General features: G+C 42.3%; 1 protein-coding gene across 3 annotated transcripts in view; it reads left to right on the top strand.

Moving 5' to 3' along the window:
• PLCE1 (phospholipase C epsilon 1) overlaps positions 1-22,064 on the top strand; it is a 244,293-nt gene that overhangs the window by 24,992 nt on the left and 197,237 nt on the right. Inside the window, exon 2 of one of the 3 annotated variants that reach the window (XM_031652165.1) lies at positions 18,638-18,926. In XM_031652165.1, the coding sequence (XP_031508025.1) occupies positions 18,638-18,926 (289 nt within the window). Of the gene's footprint in view, positions 1-14,934; positions 18,927-22,064 lie in introns of those variants that run through there. The other 2 variants (XM_031652163.1, XM_031652164.1) reach the window with 2 other exon arrangements.

The following is a 22,064-nucleotide window of genomic DNA, read 5'->3' as shown; positions in this document are numbered from 1 at the left end:
TTCATTTTAAGGAGTCTCAATGGAGCTTTTGTATACCTTAGAAAAACACAATGCCTTTATTCCTCACCTACTTCTCTATCTTGCTTTGGACCAATAAGGTCCTAAAGATGAAACGTGAAAAAAATATATTTAACTTGATCAACCCCGTGCTTTGGTTTTCATTCAACAGAACATTTATTGGCTAGCTACTATGTGCCTGGTCCTAGGGCTGGGGATTTTGATGAAACAGATGAATGCTGAGTTAAAGAAGAATTTTGCCTCTTAAAAAAGCCAGAAGTTTATATGAAATGTCCCAAACAGGCAAATCTATAGCGATAGAAGGTAGATTCATGGTGGTTGCCTAGGGCTAGTGAGGATGGGAAAATAGGGAGTGACTTTAAATGGGTATGAGACTTACCTTGGAGGTGAAAAAAGGGCCTAAAATTGATTGTGGTGTAACTATATTAAAAACTATTGACTTGTATACTTTAAATGAGTGAATTGTATGGAATGTGAATTATATCTCAATAAAGCTGCTGTTTAAAAGAAAAAAAAAGCCAAGGGTTCCTTTCGGCACGAAGACTTCACACTGAATAAGTAAATTAGGAACAGCAGAGAGGACACTCAGTACTGTACACCCATTCCTTTCAAAACTAATAGACAATAAAATGGGGACAATAACTGAGGGCAAAATAAAGTAAATCCTGGTTGGAGATGTTTAATTATCACCTGTATTCCAAATAGCACCTGAGTGTTCAGAGGGTGGATGGGCTGGGAGCCGTCGGTGAGAGAAAGACAAGAACTTTCATAGAACTTACTGTGTGCCAGGCACTATGCTAAGTGCTTTGCATGTATTCATTCATTCAGTTATCACACAGCTATCCCCGTTTTACTATTTTGAAATGGAAGCACAGAGAAGTAACTGCCCTAAGGTCATATAGTAGTTAAGCAGTGACATTAAGACTGCCTTAAAGAGTGGAAGTATTCTAACAGCAATGCAACAGTGTGGGAATGGGAGTGGCAGTGGGCAGGGAAGCTTGGGCTTGTTGAGGGGATGGATAGTTGTCACAATGTGTTCAACTAGGGTAATAATGGAGGAGGGGGTAGAAGGGTGGACAGTGAGGGGTTACTGAGGAACTCCCTTGACCATGCTAAGGAAACAAAATGCAGCAGATGGGCATCGTTGAAGATAATTGAATCAAAGCAAGGCTTAAGAAGTCCAAGTTCAGTTTTCTAAATGCACAGATATATGCATGTCTGAATGAGTGTCTCTGGGTCTGTTCCCTGGGTCTCACTACGACCTGAGCTCTGGGGAGAAGTTAGTAAAAGAGAAGTCACAGTGACCTAGGGAAATTGAAAAGCCTCCATAGGACCTGCCTTAGAACCTTACATTCTTTGAATGGTTGCGAAGTCGCAGCCCAAGGCGACTAGCCCAAAATGCTCAGAACATTTGGCATCAAACCTAGACTAGAAGGTAAACCTCTAGAGGGGAAGGAAAAGTCTATTGTCCCCTAACCTCCTCACTTCCCCCAAAGTGGAGCAAATTGGGCTCCCCAGCTTTTCTTTTCCTTCTCAGTGAGACAGATGAGCACAGACAATAACTGTGCAGGGGCAGAGGAGGAGGGAGGGACATTGGAGACTGTGTCCACCCAGGCTTTCAGGCTAACAGTCTGATCTCTAAGCCAAATGCTGCACTTCAGAGCCAGCAACTTTTCGTCCCCACGAATACATTCTCCTTGACCTTTCCACGTTTGCTTTGTCCTCTCAGGGCTCAGTTCATTCATGAAGATTTTTCCAAGATCTGTCCCTGTTCTAACTTCCTTTTATGCTTGGATTTTTATACCAAGCCTCATAGCACCTCCCATGTAGGTAGCGTTTCCTACTATTTTAATCTCCACATTACCCCCAAATAATCAAGAGTTCACAGTATAGTTGTTCTTTGCTTATTGCGTTGTGCCCTAGACCTCACAATAGGTTAATCCTCTTATGCCCTATGTTTTTTTGTTGTTGTTGTTCTTGCACGATTCTAGGTGCCAGTAGCCATTCATGTCCCAAAGAAGTCAGCCTGTTCCCAGTGCCTCTGGCTTCCTCTTGACTCCTGGAGTCCCAGCTGCCTGAATCTCTCTCTTCTCACTTATTATTTCCTGCCTCGTGTTAAGTTTCCCTCTTACCTGCCTGCCTTCCAGCCATCCTTGGTCATGTGAGAGACACTCAATGAAACAGGAATGAGTCACAGATTAATCAGCAAGCACTTTATAGGGCCATGATGCAGGGCGATAACTGGTCTGATGACAGACACTGGGGAGAACAGCGGGCATCTCCGGGACATACTCATCTTTGGGACTTGCTCATCTCCGACATGCTGCCCTTGATCCTTCCTCCTGCTCCTTCCTCTCTCCATCCTTTGCTTCAAAATTCTATCTTTCTGTCTTTCTGTGATTCTGTCCTCATCGCCTTCCTCTCCTGCCACAGATACCCCTGAGTTCCTTAACTACTCACAATTTAGATCTCATTTATCCTTTTATTTGCTCTATCTATAGAACTTGGCTTTTCTTGTTTTCTGTGTCTTGTGTCTGAATATAATAAGGATGTTTAACATTCTGTGCATGGCCTCTGACTGATTTTGGAAATGGGGAAAGGATCCATGGCATTGGTAGGAAAAGGTTGCCAAGTCTGCCTTAAGAATTTAGGAATGGCAGGGTGTGGTGGCTCACGCCTGTAATCCCAGCACTTTGGGAGGCTGAGGCACGTGGATCACCTGAGGTTAGGAGTTCAAGACCAGCCTGGCCAACATGATGAAACCCCATATCTACTAAAAATACAAAAATTAGCTGGGAGTGGTGGCAGGTGCCTGTAGTCCCAGCTACTCAGGAGGCTGAGGCAGGAGAATTGCTTAAACCTGGGAGGCAGAGGTTGCAGTGAGCCAAGATCGCACCACTGCACTCCAGCCTGGGCGACAGAGTGAGACTCTGTCTCAAAAAAAAAAATAAAATAAAATAAAGAAAATTTGCAGGGTAAAACATAAAAGAGCTGATGATGAAACCTGTTGGGTGAACTGATGAAACCCCAAATTTGCCCAGCCAGTAATGGCGATGCCCTTCACCTTCCAAAAGAAGTGCATTTGCTTCTCCTTGGCCTCATGTTGAAGAATTGAAAAGGAGCAATTTGGAGAGAGGGCAATAAAAGAAAAGACAAAGAGCTTCTGCTATTATTCCTGCATCTCTGACTTCCCACAGCCTGTTTTTCAGCTGTTCCCTGTCCACTCCCAGGACCTCTGCCTCCTGTCTTATAGTGTATCATGATCTCCACTGAATAATAGATAAGCAAGGTTGAGTCGTCTGATATGTTCATCCCTGGATGTGGACTTTCTCCTCCAGTCATGAGCACAACAAATAGAGCTCCCTTCCTCTCTCTTTCACTCTCATGAAGTGAATGGCTAAGCAAGGTTGGGACTCTTGTGATGAGACCAGAAGATCTTGAGAAGAGTGTGAGGAACGAGCTTCCCAGTGAATAAAAGGTGACACGACTTTTGGGCCATGAGTGACAGAACCCTCCAGCTGAATCCTCATTTGCTCCTGGAAAGGTACCTTATTCAAAGTAGCTACAGAAGTGATTTAAACAGAGATGTGGCCCCCGCAAAAGCCCTTTTCTTCCAGCTCAGCATCACATTCACTGTCTTCTTTGGCTCCTACCAGCTCTGCTGGGAGTGAGACTCAATGACCTTTCCCTTCCCTGTAGCCTACCCAGCCCACAGATTCTTGCCAAACACTTGTTGCACTGATTTCATTTGTCCCCTGTCTTTGACATTACTGGCAATGTCCAGTATATGCAGATGCCAAAGACCAGCTAAAATCAGTTCAAGGAATATTTCAGGAGTTCCACCTGTATACAATACAATATACAATGAATCGCTAGATCATGGTGGGTACAAAAGAGAGAAAATCCTTGGAACACCCATAAGCAGTTGATCCCAGTGGGTTGGTTATAGCTGTAGTTAGTATATACATTGCTGTTGACACTGCCTTTAATTATGTGTAGTCACATCTGCATTGTGTCCTTTATGAGGTCTTAGAAAATAATGAATGCACCCAATTGTTTAGGGCTCCCACATAGTGAAGGACAACATTATTTCAAATTACTGCAAGAAGTCCAGGGTATCTGGAGACAGGGAAAGCTCTTAAGTCTACTTTTTGTACAATAGAGCTTCATACCATTATTCTATATATAATCTTTTCACCAAAACACTGTCGCCTGATTGTTTCAACAAAAGACCTCTTTGTTTTGATAGCCAAGAAAAACCTTAAGCTCAGTAGAGACATGAGAACAAGCTTTTCAAATTACAAAATGTAAGTGCTAAAACCATATTTTTAGAATGTAAATTGGAAGATTTTTTTAAAAAGTTTTGTTAACTTTAAAAGAAGTTACAGTTTTTTTAAACTCAAGTTTTTAACCTAAGTTTTTTTTAAGTTTTAAAATTTTGATTAATTTAGCATTTTTTTCTTTTTTCTTTTTTCTTTGTTAATGATTTCCATGGAGTTCTTTGACATGCAGCTCAGGGTGACCATATCTTTCTTATCTGACTATAGGGTAGGCCCAGGTAAGCTGGAAGGTGATAAGTTTCCCATACTCCTGAGCCCTCTGAAAGTCAAATATATTGTGTTAGATGCTCAACGTCTCAGGATAATCCTAGCCCCGAACGTAGGCTGATACAGTTTGGCTCTGTGTCCCCACCCAAATCTTATCCTGTAGCTCCCATAATTCCCATGTGTTGTGGGAGGGACCCAGTGAGAGATGACTGAATCATGGGGGCAGCTCTTTCTTCTGCTGTTCTCATGAGAGTGAATGGGTCTCATAAGATTTGATGGTTTTAAAAATGGGAGTTTCTCTGCACAAGCTCTCTCTTTGCCTGCTGCCATCCATATATGATGTGACTTGCTCCTCCTTGCCTTCCGCCATGATTGTGAGGCCTCCCCAGTCATGTGGAACTCTAAGTCCAATAAACCTCTTTCTTTCGCAAATTGCCCAGTGTTGGGTATGTCTTTATTAGCACCCTGAAAACGCACTAATACATATGCTCTGCTACACACACATAGCTGAGAGTCTCTATAACAGGACAGAGGTAGTCCATCTGGGGATAGATTGAAAGTCCCTGAGTCATCCTTATGAACTTGAGTGCAATTTTAATGCCATGACCTGTCCATTTTTTTGTAACCTCTTTGAAGGCTTACCTTTCCAGTACTATCTTACAAAAGTGGAGAGAAAGGTGACATTTCCTATAAGATGTTCCATCTCTTTTCAGATCTATACCTCCAACTAGACAGCATAAGTCCTAAGTCCTCACCCACCCTGTGGGATGCTTCTGAAAGTTGTTACTTACCTTGTGAGTACAAATGAAGTAGATGTTCTCTCTCCTATTCCAGGCTGGTAGGTAATGTGTACTTTGTCCTTTCTCATTGGTTTTTGTTAATAAAAGGAAACTACCAAGCTATAAGAAATCTTAGAAGTCATCATCTTGGTTCCATTGGTGCCTTAAGAGAAGAGGCTGTGTCTTGTTTGAGGTTACAGCTTCAATACTTAGCACAATACCTCTGGAAGGCAATGGACGTCCTCAGGCATAGGAGATACAACCCTCCAGCTTGTATGCATGTCCATACAGCTTGCATAGGTAGTTTGCTTAGGAAATGTTTGTGAACAGAAATGGTTCTGGCCTAGAATTGCATCTACTTATAAGGACTCAAAAGGTTCCTGTTTATCTCCCCAAACTCACTGCTCAATCTCTTAGCTTCACCTATATGGAAACTGTTTTGCACACACTGTTCCCTTTGCTTAGAACATTTCCCCCTCTCTTACCCTTCCTCAACCTTGCCCTAGCTGACTCTTACTGTCTTTAGGTTGTGTTTTAGATGTTACCTCCTAGAAGAACTTTCCATGGCCTCCTAAGACCCTCCTCTGTGTATCTGAAACACTGTATGCCCACACCACTGTAGAATTTTATGCTGTAATAACATTGCCCATTATCTTGCTTACCTTCCCTGATGCTCAGTAACTTTCTTAAAGACAACAAGCTGTTTTATTCATTATTTTATCTCTGGCTACTGGCAACCTATTTTGCACAAAATAGACATTCAGTAAATATTTGTTGACTGAATGAATGAATGAACAAAGTCCAAACAAGGAATATATTCTTAGGCATAGATGGCTTATCTTTCAGAAATTAAAGTGCAGCTACTTTGTGTCTGCATTGAATGCCAGTCCAAGCTTCTCAGAGGATTCCTCTGGATAGGCACCCCAGTGTGGGGCCTAGCTGTTGCTTAGGGCCTCCCAGGGCTGGCCTTTCCCTGGGTGTAGGGCCCAGGATTTTCCCCACTAGGCTGGGCTTTCCTACTATTATCTACTGTTACTCAACTCCTCCATCCTGTCTGGGAGACTCAACAATTCTTCTTTCAGGCTTCATGTCCTCCTGACCTGCCTAAACTTGATGACAACTCTAGCTCCTGGGAATCTGGTGATCTGTATTCACCCACCACTACCTATTTCACTTGCTCTGCCTCAGGTGTGTTCACTAACAGGTTGTTGAGTATGGCTCTACCCTTGGATGAAACTTGAAGGTCTGTACTGCTTGTCTTAAACAGCTTTCAGTCTTATTGGTAGGCATGAGGTTCTGCAGCTGCTCAATTAATCAGGACCAGAAGCCAACTTATGTTGGGTCCTGTCTCTGAGAGTAAGTCCACATTGGCTCAACTACTGAGTTCGTGATCCTTGGGGGATTTGGAGAGGAATGTCCCTAACTCCTCTCTGGTGGTCATTCACTTGGGTCCTCTTGGAAGAGAAACCTTTAAAAATTAAATCACTGAAGTTTTCCAGTAGAAGAAATACAATGCATTCAATAAGGATAAATAACTGTCTGCTAATAATTAGAGGAGGATCTCTGCTTGCAGACCCTACTAATTCACACTCTGTCCTCATTCTCATTCCCTCCCTTTGCCCATGGAAGTGATGCTCAAAGGATCAAGATCAAAAGGCAGTGGAAAGAAATGAAGGATGCAGGAGAAAGATGGACATTGGGAATAAAGGGAAGAGACAGAGGGGTGGTGAGGAAGGTAGGAAGATCAGGACAGAGCAAGAAACAACAGGACGAGATTCAAAAGAAAGCAACATGGGGAATATGCAAGTGGTGAGGGCTCAGAAATTTTAATAATGAAGAAACCATGGGGACCAAGAGGCAATTGAAGAAAGCTCCTGGAGCAACCTAGAGAGACAGAAGAGAGCAGAGAAGTGAGTGAAAGGAATAAACCTGGGATGAGAGAGAGGATCTGCACTGTAACTCTGATATTGACCAAGAGGATTGACAACCTCACTTTTGTTAAATGCCACATACATGCCAAGCGCTGTGCTGAGGCTTCGCATTTATTATAGCATAGTGGGCTCACTACCCCAGAATGGAATCCAGAGTTGGGCTGTTTATGGAGCTGTGCACCAGAAAACACTTAGATGTCTACACATAAGTTCACATTCAGGAGACTAGGAGAGGGTTGTTCTCTCCACCTCCAGTCTCAGCCCAGGAGGGCAGAGCCTGGCCAGCCACAGAGCCCAGTCCAGGTACTTCAACAAGGAGAGCTGAGTGGAAGAACAGAAGCGAACTTATCCCTGAGCATAGGAGGGGCTCCATCACCTTCAGAATGCTAGCAAATAGTTAGGAGGGGTGAAGGTGGATGGTGGTGGCTTTGGGGGTAGGAAGTTACCTGAGGTCCTCAGGCCAGCAGGCCTGGCCTTGGAGATCTAAAGATTCAGGTATTAATGCTATTATGACCATTTGGGTATTCAGGGCTGGTGAAACTAGAAACAGAACTCACAGATTTCTTATCCCTTTGAATTCTTGTTTATAACAACGCTATTATATCTCCATTAAAGAAACACTAGTTACTTCCCCCATGCTACTGGATGGTGGCACTAAGTACAACATGATCAGCGTGACACAAAGACCATACTCTTTCCACTCTACCCTAAGGCATCTCATTAGAGATGGCATCTCTGCTGTCCCATCTCTGCTATCCCATTTCTGGTTGTCAGAGCAATATGTTCTGGGAGGTCAGCCTCAGCCTCAGGCCATCTTTAGGCAGACAGGAAGTTAAGAGAAGGGAGATGCAGTGCTGGTCCAGAAGCAATGACCAAGGCAGAAAGGGGCCTGGGGAGCCGTGAAGATAGAGGCCACACTGGACATTTCCAGCTGGGCAGAGAGAGGAAGGCTGGAAACCAGGAAAAGATGAGCAGGAGTTCAGCCAGTGAAGGCTTGGGGCACAGGAAGCAAAAAGCCTGGTCCTATAGGTTGGCATTGGTCCCCTCCACCTGTTGGGGACATGCAGAAGCCTGGAGCCACAAGACGTCAGGAACTTTCCGTCCCTTTCAGCTTCACACATGCACAGCTTAGTGAGAACATTACCCTTGATCCTCTGAGCCAGGGATCACAGTCTACGGGATTTGTGAAAATTTGGTTTTGTCTTTCAGGGAATTTGTCCCCATGTGATTCACTAATTGACCCATTGCTCCTTAGAGCTGCAAGGAGCCTGGTAGTTCAGGCCATTAAGTCCCTTCTGTAGGCCTAATTCATGGCCTGACATCACAATCCTAACAACATAATCCATTTGTCCTGATTTGATTTTTTCTTTTCGAGAGGCTCCCTTGGCAGCCAGGATTTCTCATTATGATATGATTCATCCATATGGTAATTACCATTAGAATTAGTATCTCCGATGTGATTCATCTTTGGAAATATTAAGCTGGAAGCATCACTTACAGAAAGACCTGTTCCATTTACAGCCATGGGGAATTTCTGCAGAGATGCTCCTTCATCCAGCTAGCATTTGTTGACTTTTGCCCCATACTGGATTCTGAACTAGGGTCCTTGAGGTGTATAGAGATGAATAGGCCCTAGGCTGTGCCCTCAGTAGCTTCCATTCTAGAAGGGAGATGATAGGGACGTATGTGCTTGTCAGATGGATGGTACAGTCGGAGATGAAAGGTAACATTTTCTCCTTAAAGTCTAGGATACAGGTTTTCAAACTCTAGCAGGAATCAAAATCACCTGAAGGGCTTGCTAAAACGCAGATTGCTGGGTCCCAGCCCAGAGTTTTTGGTTCGGTAGGCCTGTGATGGAGCCCAACAATTTGCAGTTCTGACAAATTCCTGGGTGAGGAGGATGATGCTGGTCTGGGGACCACACTTTGAGGAACATAGCTCTAAGTCTTCTATTATTTCTCCACTGTGCCCTTTCTTCACTGCTTGCGGCGTGCTAAGCAGCACCCTGTGCTGGGGACAAAATGTTTATTAAAGCTTGGTCCCTGTCCTGGTGGGGACATAATAGGAGAGTAAACAGTGATTTCTGTACTTCACAGAAAGTACCACTAGAGCTTTGCTTAAGGTGTCATTGGATCACCAAAAAGAAAATGATTATTTCTTGCTGGAACCCAGGGAATGCCACATGGAGGAGGGAAAATTTTAATAAAAGGGATGTGGATTGGAAGAAGTTGTATGGAAAGGCATTTGCAGCTGTGAAATTCACAAATTTTCAAATGTCCTGGGGCTTCCTCTAACTCCTTCTGAGATGTTCCCCTGAAGTGACAAAGGTTCAGCTTACTTCCCATAGAAACCTCCGGCACAGTTCTGGTTAATTGGCCTGGTTTTCGCAAAGCTTTTATTTTAGACTTTCTGGGGTTCTGTGTCAGTGTCTCGCTCATGCATGGTGTGAATACTCTCAGTAGAATGGAATTCTCTGCACAGGCATTTGAATGGAATGTGGAATCATGAGCAGAGGAAACGACAGCCTGCTACCAAAATTCTCCTCCCCATCCCTGCCATTTAAGTCTCCAAGCCACTCCAACTACCCCCTCCGACAGCCTCACTGTTTTTGTTGACTCTTCAGGAAATTCGACAGTTCTTATATCATTGCATTTTGTTTACCTACGGACACCCATCAGACATGAAACTTCTACTATATTCAACCTTTTAGAACACTGCTTGTAGATTCCAAAGTTAGAAAAGAGGCTCATGAGACTAGTAAAGGGGTTTCCAAAGCATAGTGCAGAGCTCTTACACTTCGTGCCGTGAGAGGCCCCTGCATTGTTACCGCCTACTAACTCTCAGGTGACACCGTTAAAATAAATGTCATTGTTTTTCTAGCTCAGGGCACTTTAAGAGCCACATTATGAGGAGGATAAGGGTCCTATTAGAAGCACATATATAGTCACTATTGAGAAATGGCTGCTAATACTGAAGGAGAATAGTAATAAGAGAGAGGGAACAGGAGAAGCTAATGTATTAGAGAATAATGATCATCAAAATAATCATCAAAATTAAGTTTAATTATACCCTCCATCTGCCACTTAAGAAGGGACTGGGTATGATGGAGGGTAAAATTCCAGCACTTTGGGAGGCTGGAGGTGGGAGGCTGCTTGAGCTCAGGAGTTTGAGACCAGCATGGGCAACATAGTAAGACCCCATCTCTACAAATAATATAAAATTAGCCTGGCATAGTGGTGGTGCCTGTAGTCCCAGCTACTCAGGAGGCTGAGGTGGGAAGATCACTTGAGCCCAAGAGGTCAAGGCTGCAGTGAGCTGTGATTCTGCCACTGCACTCCAGCCTGGGCAACAGAGTGAGACCTTGTCTCAGAAAAAGAAAGAAAGAAGGAAAGAGAGAGAGAGAGAGAGAGAGAAAGAAAGAAGGAAAGAAAGAGCAAGGAAGTATGGATTATAGAACAGTAACACTAAAAGGGACCTTGGGGATAATAACTGGCCAGCCTCTTCATGATAAAGATAAGAAAACTGGGGCAAAGGGTGGGTTATGAGGAAGAGGGTTTCAGTTATTTGCCCAGTATTACACAATTACACAGTACAGACTGTGGGTCTCTCCAGGCAGTCTGTCTTTTTTCTTTCTAAAATCATTGTTGTCCAGCATCTACCATAGTCGATGTAACTGCACTCAATGTTTATTTAAATTGATTGAGCAGAGTCAATACATGAATCCATATCTTGGTTTCTTTTAAACCCCATGATCCTTTCAAATGATCAATTTTATGAAAAATTAGTAGGGAGAATAGATCAGATTAAGTCCTTTGACTCTAAGTCAATCAGCAAATGATAATGGTATATTGTTAAACTATTGGTGAATTTCTCAGAAATGGCCAAGTTTGGTTAGTCGAAATTAAATCCTCATTTGGCTACAGCTATTCTGAATACTTTGTAAAGATTTTATGCCATTTTGTATGATTTATGTTATCTAGTTTTCAGCAAATACAGGTGATAATACAATTCGCTTGTCGTTCAAATGAATCCAATATATTCAGGGCCAAAAAAACAGAGAATTCTAGCCAAGTTTTTGGTGAAGACATAGAATTGAGAAATTCATTTATTCACTCAAGAACTGTTCGTTGAGAACTTATAATGCCAAACACTGTTCTAGACCCTGCAGATACAGCAGTGAAAAAAAGAGAATCTCATGAAGCTGAAATTCTAGTGGAAGGAACAGACAACAAACAAACAAAAAGTGATGGAGGGATTGTGACTACAATTACCCCTCTCTTGAAAGTGCTTCCTTTGACATCTGTATCAGGATTCTCTGTTTGGTTTGGTAGTTAACAGCACTGGCTTAGAGATGGAGAGTCTTGATGTTAAGTCCTAGCTGTGTGCACATTAGTGCCTTATTTTTAAATGCTGGTAACAGTAGAACCTCTTCATAGAGCTGTTCTATGGTTTAATTGAAATCATGTCCCACTACTCAGGGCCTAGTTCATTTTAAGCATTCAACAAATGATGCAATTATTATTATTATTATTATTATTATTATTGAGTCAATGGACCTCTAAGTAACACACTTTCTTCCTGTTGAAAGATTTCAGAAGATATGCCATCAGATCTTAGAACCTCATGATTTTTCATAAGTGATCTCAAAAAGATAGCTTCTGAAACAGAGCAAGTACAAAATGACTCCCCTTGACAATACCCTTTTTGACTTTAGTAGAAGTCAAGTCAAGAAAAAGCTCTGGCTATTCCAAGGAGCTTTCCTTCTGGGTGAGTGCTGTGGATGTGGTGTGTCTGGTTGCTTCATGCCTTTTAGTGCATGCAAGTCTTTGCCTTTGTCTCCATCTGAATTACCCCAACTCTCTTCAGCCTCAGTATGCTTGTTTTCTTTTGTTTTGGAACTAAACTCCACATCCCAGTACTGGCTTCTACATGGCATCCCTCTTTCATGAGTCACGAGGAACTGCAAATGCCTTTATGCCTTTTTAAGTGTTTATGCAAGTGTTATCTAAGCATTGCTTGCTTTTCTCTAAGTCACTTTATCATGTCAAATCATTTTGCCCAAACCACTCCAGGCCACAGCACCTACCATAATGGGAGGAGCATAATCCCATGGAAAGGATCCATTAACAGTTTGCAACAATGATCTATATAGCTCTCTATATGAAGCCTAAATCTCTAAAAACTTGGCAACGACCAAATATAAAAATTTTGACTCCTTTCCTTTCCTCCCAATGACTTCAGCAAGTCCTGTAGAAATATATCTTGACAGTATATAATAGCCTACAATTTTTTACTAATTTATTTGGTCTACTTGTTTATTGTCTGCCTTTCCCATGAAAATGAAGCTCATCTTGCTCACTGGTAGAACACCAGCAGCTGGACTTAGCACAATGTATGTGCTCAGTAAATATAAATCACTTGTTGAATAAATGAATGCTCACATAGCTGTCTAGCAAGTGTGGATGCCATGTTGTGATGTGTTGGATTTTGTTTCAAAAAAGATATTGGCCTATGTAGGGCACTAGTCTGTCTAGTTTTCAGCACTTTCCATCACCATATTAACCTTGAGTTTCTCTCATTTGTGACTGTATAATTTAAAACTATAAATCTCCACATAAAGGAAGCATATTTGGTTATTCATTAGACTTAACTTGACTATTTTCAAAAGTAATTGAGAGTGACCATGAAAGGAATTATCACGAATAAAAACAATAACAACAGCATTGTAAACATCACCTAAACCTCTTGCCAAGATCACCCCTAACAGTGTGATCTTTATCCCACTGTTGGGCTTTGAGTGTGACAATGGATAGTGCAAGGGATAAAGCTGGACCACAGAGTTAGAGAAATCTGGGTTTCTATCCTGGCATAGCCTCTTACTAGGTGTGTAAGGCTGACTGTATTTCTCTACTTCTCTAGGCTTACTTTCCCATCTACAAAATGAATCAACTTTATAGATTAGTGTGTGGATTCAATTGTTATGTAATTAAAATTCTTATTATGGTTCCAAACACATCATCATTGTGTCAGTTAACTTCTGCTGTGTGGCAAAGCACTCCCAAAACCTACTGACTTTTCACAACAATCATTTATTTAGTCCACGATTCTGTAAATTGGTTGGGTAGTTCTAGTCTGGATCAACTGATCTCTGCTGAGCTTTCTCATGCATCTGTGGCAGCAGTTGGACTGGCAAGTGGATGATCTAAGATCTAGGATGGTTTCACTATGTGTCTGGCTGTTGGCAAGTTATCAGCCAAGGTGACAGGGGTGACTGGGCCATGGTCTTTCATTCTCCTGCAATCTAGTTCAGGCTTCTTCACATGGCAGTTGTTGCAGAGTGCCCAAAAGCAACAAGAGAGAGCAAGCTCCAATGTACAGGTATTTTTCAAGACTGCTTGCATCATATTTGCTAAATTTCCATTAGTTCAGGAAATCACAGTTCCAGCCCAGTGTCAGTGAAGGAAATAATTTGTGGCCATTTTTGTAGCCTGCCACAATCCTCCTCATCCTCACTGTCATCATATAAACTAGTATTTGTTGAGCATTTACTAAGTGCCAGATGCTGTTCTAATCATACTACATTTATCAAAGCTTGTAATTCTAGCCACAACCTGATGAAGCAGATACTATTATATCCTATATTGGAGAAAAGGAAACTGAGGCACAGAATGGCAAAGCAACTTACCCAAGGTCACACAGCTGGGAAGCATGGGCGCTGGAATTCAAACCAATGCTCCAGAGCCATACTTGTAATGACTGTTCTCTACTGTCTCTTCTTCATACGCTATGTGTGGGCTTTTCCATGATTTCTTCTTTTTTATAAGTGAGTGATCTAGGAAGAGATAATACCTTGATTTTTTTTTTTTTTTTTGAGATTGAGTCTCACTCTGTCGCCAGGCTGGAGTGCAGTGGTGCAATCTCGGCTCACTGCAACCTTCGCCTCCTGGGTTCAAGCGATTCTCATGCCTCGGCCTCCTGAGTAACTGGGATTACAGGCACATGCCACCACACCCAGCTAATTTTTGTATTTTTAGTAGAGACGGGGTTTCATCATGTTGGTCAGGCTGGTCTTGATCTTCTGACCTCGTGATCCACCCAACTCGTCTTCCCAATGTGCTAAGATTACAGGTGTGAGCCACTGTGCCTGGTCAATAACTTGATTTTGACAGATTCCCTGAACATTGCCATATACCACCACTTTGTCGACACTTCAGCATTTTTCCAACAAAGCACCTTGAGTTTTTCTCATCCAGGATTGGTGTGACCGGGATGCGTTATTCCAGATCTTGGTAGTAACTTTTGATCTCTTTCTGGTTCTTTGTGGTGAGGGTATTGGCAATGGTAACGGCAGTTCAGAGCTTCATTCGTAGAGCACTTCATCTTTTATTTCTTTTTTTTTTTTTTTTTTTGAGATGGAGTCTTGCTCTGTCGCCCAGGCTGGAGTGCAGTGGCCAGATCTCAGCTCACTGCAAGCTCCGCCCCGGGTTTACGCCATTCTGCCTCCGGCTACTCCCAGGTACCTGGGACTACAGGTGCCCACCACCTCGCCCGGCTAGTTTTTTGTATTTTTTAGTAGAGCCGAGGGGGTTTCACACCGTGTTAGCCAGGATGGTCTCGATCTCCTGACCTGCGTGATCCGCCCGTCTCGGCCTCCCAAAGTGCTGGGATTACAGGCTTGAGCCACTGCGCCCGGCCAATCTTTTATTTCTTCAGACAAGTTTGGGGGCTTGGAAACATGTGGCTGAAAACAATGTTGAAATATTACTTAATATATACATAGCATTTATATATGTTTATTAATAGTTTCTCGGAGGTGATTTACAATACCTTTTGATATCAGAGACTATGGCTTTCTCTCTATCCTCAGCAACTAGCACAGGCAAGAGCACACAGAGGACACACTGGAGGAGCTCAGTACATGTTTGTTGTAAATATCTACATCCATATCTGTATTTTATTAAGACAGGGTAACAAACACATATACACACATATACTAATGGTGACCAGATATTGGCCAGGTGTGATCACTAAAGAATGGTGGACACTGGCATCCAGTAGAGAACTCATGCCCCATCTAACAGTAGAAGATCTAGCCATTTGATACCACGTAGGAATGCTCAGTGTTACCAGATTGTTTCATTGTTCAGGAGATGCTGGAACTTCAGATGTATATGTAAAACTTTTCTGAATGTAAACAGTGTATGCCACATGAAACAGGTCTGTTGCCTGAATCTGGCCCATGGTCAATTGATTTGTGACCTCCCTACATTAGGCACTTGTTGGCACCTTTCTATTGCATTATAACTGTCCTGAAGGCCCGAGGTGGAAGGGGAGACACAGAATAAGGCAGAGATGGAACAGTGAGATGACAAGAGATGAAAGACTTTGAGAAGGATGGATGATTGCCTATTTCAGAGATTCTGCAGAGGTCAAAGAAATGGGAATAAGAAAAGGCTATTAGATTAAAGCAAATTAATTATTTGCCACAGCACCACATCTACAGGCTGTGTTCTTTTAAAAAATGATCAAATAACATGGGAAATACTCAGTTAAGCAAATGAAAATAATTTCTTTACTCTGACCCTTCTAATTGTCTTTAATATTCTATTATGCAATGTAAATCTCCAAAAGGAGAAGAGATTTACTGAGATTTTTTTAACTTTCATGATTAAGGAGTCCTTAGGTCATACAATCCCTTGTATATAGAATGCTTTGAGGAAAACACCTTGGAAAAGCTGGATAAAAGACTGAATGAGTCATTGGGAATCTATGGAGGCCTGATGTGGAGACTGGAATGCACATGGTAGTGAGCGAATGCACAATGAGCCAGCAAAGCAGCTTGGCAAGTAAAGAAAGTAGGCCAACCTATCAGGAACTAGGAATTGCCAGCTTAGTAATCTTTTTAAGACAAAACCGTTTTAGCATCATTCCTTTGCTGAAAACAAACCAGCAAAAAAAAAAAAAAAAAACAAAAAAAACATCAAGGGTTGCCCTCCTCTGATGGGTGAAAGCTCTTTGCTTTAACAATCCAGGTCTCGTTTATCAGGCCAACTGACCTTTCTCATTCCCCAGTTGTTCCCTGGCCTTTCTCATTCCCCAGTTGTTTCCTACACTCACTCCCTGCTCTAAACACTCTACTCCACTGGCTGTCCTTATTGCTTGCATGGTGAGTTGTCTCCCCAGCTGCTCCGGTTAGAGACATGCCTGCTTTCCAAGGCACAAGTGAAACCCTGCTTTCCCTATTAAGCCTTCCTTAGCCATCAAGCTGCCAGTCAGTTCTTTTCCTTACACAACTGGAGCAGTTACTTCTGAAGGACTTGCATGGGACTTACTGTGTTGGAGACAGCCTGTATGATTTGGAGCCAAGAGAATAAAACTGCGTCTTGAGATCTGCAGCTCTCTACCCGCACTTGTCCTCACAGTACACCCAAATAAGATTAGCATAATATTGCCCAGAAACACAGAAGAGCAAGGGCATAACTCCAATCACATTGTATTTCATAGATTGTGGTCTATAGTTATACAACCACCTATTATTCACTGAGAGTAAAAGAGTGTATTCTCTTTTATAGACTTGCTCAACAGTAAAAACCATCATTTCTAGACACTAGGCTGAGTATATTACATCTTTATCTTGGTGAATCTCACAGGCTCCCTAAGAAGAGTGTTATTATCCCCATTTTACAGAGGAGGGAGCTGTCTTGAAACATTCAACTCAGCTTGTTCACACTTACGACCAGCTCGCTATCTGGTGAAGGTAGAGTCAGGTGTACAACCTCATGTACCTGACCCCAAACCTAGGCTCTTTCTGTCCCAGCACACCATCTCCATGGCCATGCTGGCCACTAGAAATTTAATGACAGAGAATTAAAGGTAAGAATCACACTGTGCCTTCAAGTGGCAAATATATACCACTAGACAGAGGAAGACAGACAAAATCTAGTTAGGGTCTACACAGTTTGAATATCATAGAACTCAGTGCATTCTGGGGTATCACAAGGACCTAGCACAGCTCAAGAGAGGCCCTCTTGAGTGAGATTTGGAGGTTGCAACATTATGGGGGCACATGCATGGCCCGCAGGGCAGTGAGAGTCTTCTACTCCCTGGCCATTCGTCAATGTCACCGAAGGAGGTGACCTTCATTTCCACCCTACTCTAAGCTCATGGCTTTTCTTTGTGTCTCCTTTACTAGACTGTGGACTCTGAGGAGAGGAACTATTTTATTTATCCAGCCCTGTCACAGTTTCTGGTATATAAGCAGTAACTATTTGTTGGTTTGATGAATGAATGACAAGTCAGCCAAGGCAAGGTGCTCAAGGTGACACGATAGAGACAGCACAATGTATACAACCTTATTCCCCCATCAGAGAACTGGATTACCTCACTGCATGTTATGTGTCTCCCCTGTTTGTTTATACACTATCCAGAAGTCTCTGGCTTCTCAGAATGCTTGACAAATTCCAAGTCCTCCCTTCAATAACGTCAAAACCTTATAATTTTCAGGCCTCATCGAAGATTGTGAAATCCTGCAGCAGCACAGGAGGTGTGTGCTGCCCCTTGCACTTTCCCCACATCTTCTGACACAGTACCTTGCACAGAGCAGGGTCTATACACATGCACATTGAATGACTGCATTGAAATAGATTGGAGGCATGGTTAGGAACCTGTCCTAACAGTGCAATCTTGTTGAGACAATGCTTGGTGAATTCAGGTGATAAAGGGAGAAGAAACCAGGATAGTGACAGTGACATAGATGGGGCAAAAAGAGTGAGCAGGATCTGTCAACATTGGATATGGGAGGTGGGGGAGGAGGAAGAGAAAAAATGATTCAAATACTTCGATCTCAGCTGACAGTTTGAAGGATTATGCCCAAGGGGGAAATAGAGAAGTTCTCTTTCCCCATAACCCTCTCATCCTCACTTCAGTTTAAGCATGGAGAAAAGATTTCCCATAAAAGTCAGGCTGAAACACTCCGTGGAGGGAGACAGACCCGGGACAGTCATTCAGGAGTGTCCAGGAAAACAAGAAGGAAAGGTTTGCCCTCATCTCTCTGCAGAAGAGCTTTGCTCTGCTGAGGAGGAGAAATTTGAGCTGAATGTATTTTTGGTTGGTATGACTTGTAAGTTCTCTGTTTGATAGCAGAGTTGTTTGAATGACCTATTTTATAACTACACAGAGCTTTTCCAAATAGATGGTGTCTGTAGAATGTTCAGGTTAATGCATGAGCCCAGTGCTCAGAGTGTTTGCACTTGGAGCATCTGAGCCTTCTTTCTTAATAAGTCATCTTGGCATTTTGTCAACAAGTTAATTTGCTTTCCTAAGAAACTAGATTAATACTTCCTGTACTTTGTGCTATTCACAGATCTACAATGCAGTGAGAAGAGGAGAAGAAACAGAAAATACAGTTGGATCTCTACTCCATTTCTTCACCAAGCTCCCAGCCTCCGAGACAGCCCATGGAAGAATAAGTGTTGGTCCATGCTTAAAGCAATGTGTCCGAGACACTGTATATGAGTATCGCGCCACCCTCCAAAGGACTTCAATATCGCAGTACATCACCGGTTCTCTCCTAGAAGCAACCACATCTTTGGGAGCAAGAAGCGGCCTTCTCAGTACTTTTGGAGGATCCACTGGACGAATGATGCTGAAAGGTAATGCCTGAAATTTCACTTTTAACTTTTTATCTTTGACTAGAGAGAAGGATCTAAGTTAAGATTTATGCATTCCTGATGGAAAATTGAGTTCACTTTTCAGTGACTTTAAGTAAAAGTCACTTCTTTAAGAGAATATAAAAAGGTGCTTCCTTCTTAAAATCCCCTAAGGTATCAACATTCCAAATAGTAATCATTAAGATTTTGAAACTTTTTTTCAAATGAAGTAAATGGTTAAAATGCTATCTTTAATTTTTTTTTTTTTAATGATTCAGGCAGGTAGTTTCTCCTAGTGGTAGTTTATGTCAAATGTCAATTACTATGATAAGATGCTAGGAAACAAATATGGTCAAGCAGTCATATTGAAAACCCACTGTGGTTGGGAGCAGAGTGAGATGTAGATCTCCTTCATACACAGAATTGATAGGTCTCCATTGACCAGAAGAGCCAAAGGCCATCTTCCAGCTACTCCCATCTTAAAGGACAAGATAGGCAGGCATCCCACTGAAAAATGAAAACCAATGGAAAGTGGGATCCCTTGGCATTTGAACTTCCCGGCTACTTCCCACGAGCAGCAGACAGGCAGGTCAGAAATGGCAGTGCATCAAAGAACCTCAGAAACTTGTACACTGCACAGCTGTCATAAGCTGCTTGGCAGCCTTCCCTGGCAGGAAGCTGCCAACCAGACAGGGGCCATGCAAAGCAGCATTCCATTGCCTGGGGGTTGCTAGAACTCAATCTGACAGCAGCTATTATCCCTCCATGACAAGTCCTGAGACCCAAAGCCAGCAGGCCAGTGACCTGCCTCCTTGATCCTCAGCCTTCTCCATTCCTACCCCCATACGCACCCCTAGACAGGCCTAAGAGGAATATCATAACCTCCTTGTGTACTATGTTGGGTGCCAAGTTGGTTTGTTTTCTGTAGTCGCCCAAACTTCAGGGGATTGGTTATAAATGAATGAAGAATAACAGAAGATGTGGGAACACTAATCCAAGAAACTAACGGCTTCATGTTTTTCAGCCATTCAACACATTTTTTGAGCCCCTATTAGATGTTAGGTGCTGGAAAGGGAACAAAACATAATTCCTGCCCTCATGGAGTTTATAGTCTCTAGGTGGTAAGCTGTTTTCCCTACACACAGGATTCAAGGTTTCTCCCCTCTGATGTGGCTCCTAGAGAGTGCCAAGCCTGCATTCTTCATCATACTCCTCTCAGGAAGTTGGGCTGAGATTGGCATGTGGAATTGGCATTGTTTTAATGCTTGTGATTATATGCCAGGGCCTTATCCCATGAGTTAATTAACATGTGTTGATTAAACCCCTCAACCCCTCCCATTTGGTTTTCAAAGTCTTTTTTAAAATTATTATTATTATACTTTAAGTTCTAGGGTACATGTGCACAACGTGCAGGTTTCTTACATATGTATACATGTGCCATGTTGGTGTGCTACACCCATTAACTCGTCATTTACATTAGGTGTATCTCCTAATGCTATCCCTCCCCCCTCCTCCCCATAATAGGACCTGCTGTGTGATGTTCCCCTTCCTGTGTCCAAGTGATCTCATTGTTCAATACCCACCTATGAGTGAGCACATGCGGTACTTGGTTTTCTGTTCTTGCGATAGTTTGCTGAGAATGATGGTTTCCAGCTGCATCCATGACCCTACAAAGGACATGAACTCATCCTTTTTTATGACTGCATAGTATTCCATGGTGTATATGTGCCACATTTTCTTAATCCAGTCTGTCACTGATGGACATTTGGGTTGATTCCAAGTCTTTGCTATTGTGAATAGTGTCACAATAAACATACGTGTGCTTGTGTCTTTATAGCAGCATGACTTATAATCCTTTGGGTATATCCCCAGTAATGGGATGGCTGGGTCAAAAGGTATTTCTAGTTCTAGATCCTTGAGGAATCGCCACACTGTCTTCCACAATGGTTGGACTAGTTTACAGTCCCACCAACAGTGGAAAAGTGTTCCTATTTCTCCACATCCTCTCCAGCACCTGTTGTTTCCTGACTTTTTAATGATTGCCATTCTAAATGGTGTGGGATGGTATCTCATTGTGGTTTTGATTTGCATTTCTCTGATGGCCAGTGATGATGAGCATTTTTTCATGTGTCTGTTGGCTGTATGAACGTCTTCTTTTGAGAAGTGTCTGTTGATATCCTTTGCCTACTTTTTGATGGGGTTGTTTGTTTTTTTCCTGTAAATTTGATTGAGTTCTTTATAGGTTCTGGATATTAGCCCTTTGTCAGATGAGTAGTTTGCAAAAATTTTCTCCCATTCTGTAGGTTGCCTGTTCACTCTGATGGTAGTTTCTTTTGCTGTGCAGAAGCTCTTTAGTTTAATGAGATCCCATTTGTCAATTTTGGCTTTTGTTGCCGTTGCTTTTGGTGTTTTAGACATGAAGTCCTTGCCCATGCCTATGTCCTGAATGGTATTACCTAGGTTGTCTTCCAGGGTTTTTATGGTTTTAGGTCTAACATTTAAGTCTTTAATCCATCTTGAATTAATTTTCGTATAAGGAGTAAGGAAAGGATCCAGTTTCAGCTTTCTACTTATGGCTAGCCAATTTTCCCAGCACCATTTATTAAATAGGGAATCGTTTCCCCATTTCTTGTTTTTGTCAGATTTGTCAAAGATCAGATGGCTATAGATGTGTGGTATTATTTCTGAGGGCTCTGTTCTATTCCATTGGTCTATATCTCTGTTGTGGTACCAGTACCATGCTGTTTTGGTTACTGTAGCCTTGTAGTATAGTTTGAAGTCAGGTAGCATGATGCCTCCAGCTTTGTTCTTTTGGCTTAGGATTGTCTTGGCAATGGGGGGTCTTTTTTGGTTCCATATGAACTTTAAAGCAGTTTTTTTCCAATTCTGTGAAGAAAGTCATTGGTAGCTTAATGGGGATGGCATTGAATCTATAAATTATCTTGCGCAGTATGGCCATTTTCACAATATTGATTCTTCGTATCCATGAGCATGGTATGTTCTTCCATTTGTTTGTGTCCTCTTTTATTTCACTGAGCAGAGTTTTGTAGTTCTCCTTGAAGAGGTCCTTTACATCTCTTGTAAGTTGGATTCCTAAGTATTTTATTCTCTTTGAAGCTATTGTGAATGGGAGTTCATTCA

Source organism: Papio anubis, chromosome 11, assembly GCF_008728515.1.
Source record: "Papio anubis isolate 15944 chromosome 11, Panubis1.0, whole genome shotgun sequence".
Classification (NCBI taxonomy): domain Eukaryota; kingdom Metazoa; phylum Chordata; class Mammalia; order Primates; family Cercopithecidae; genus Papio; species Papio anubis.
This window is presented reverse-complemented; position numbering and strand designations above follow the sequence as displayed.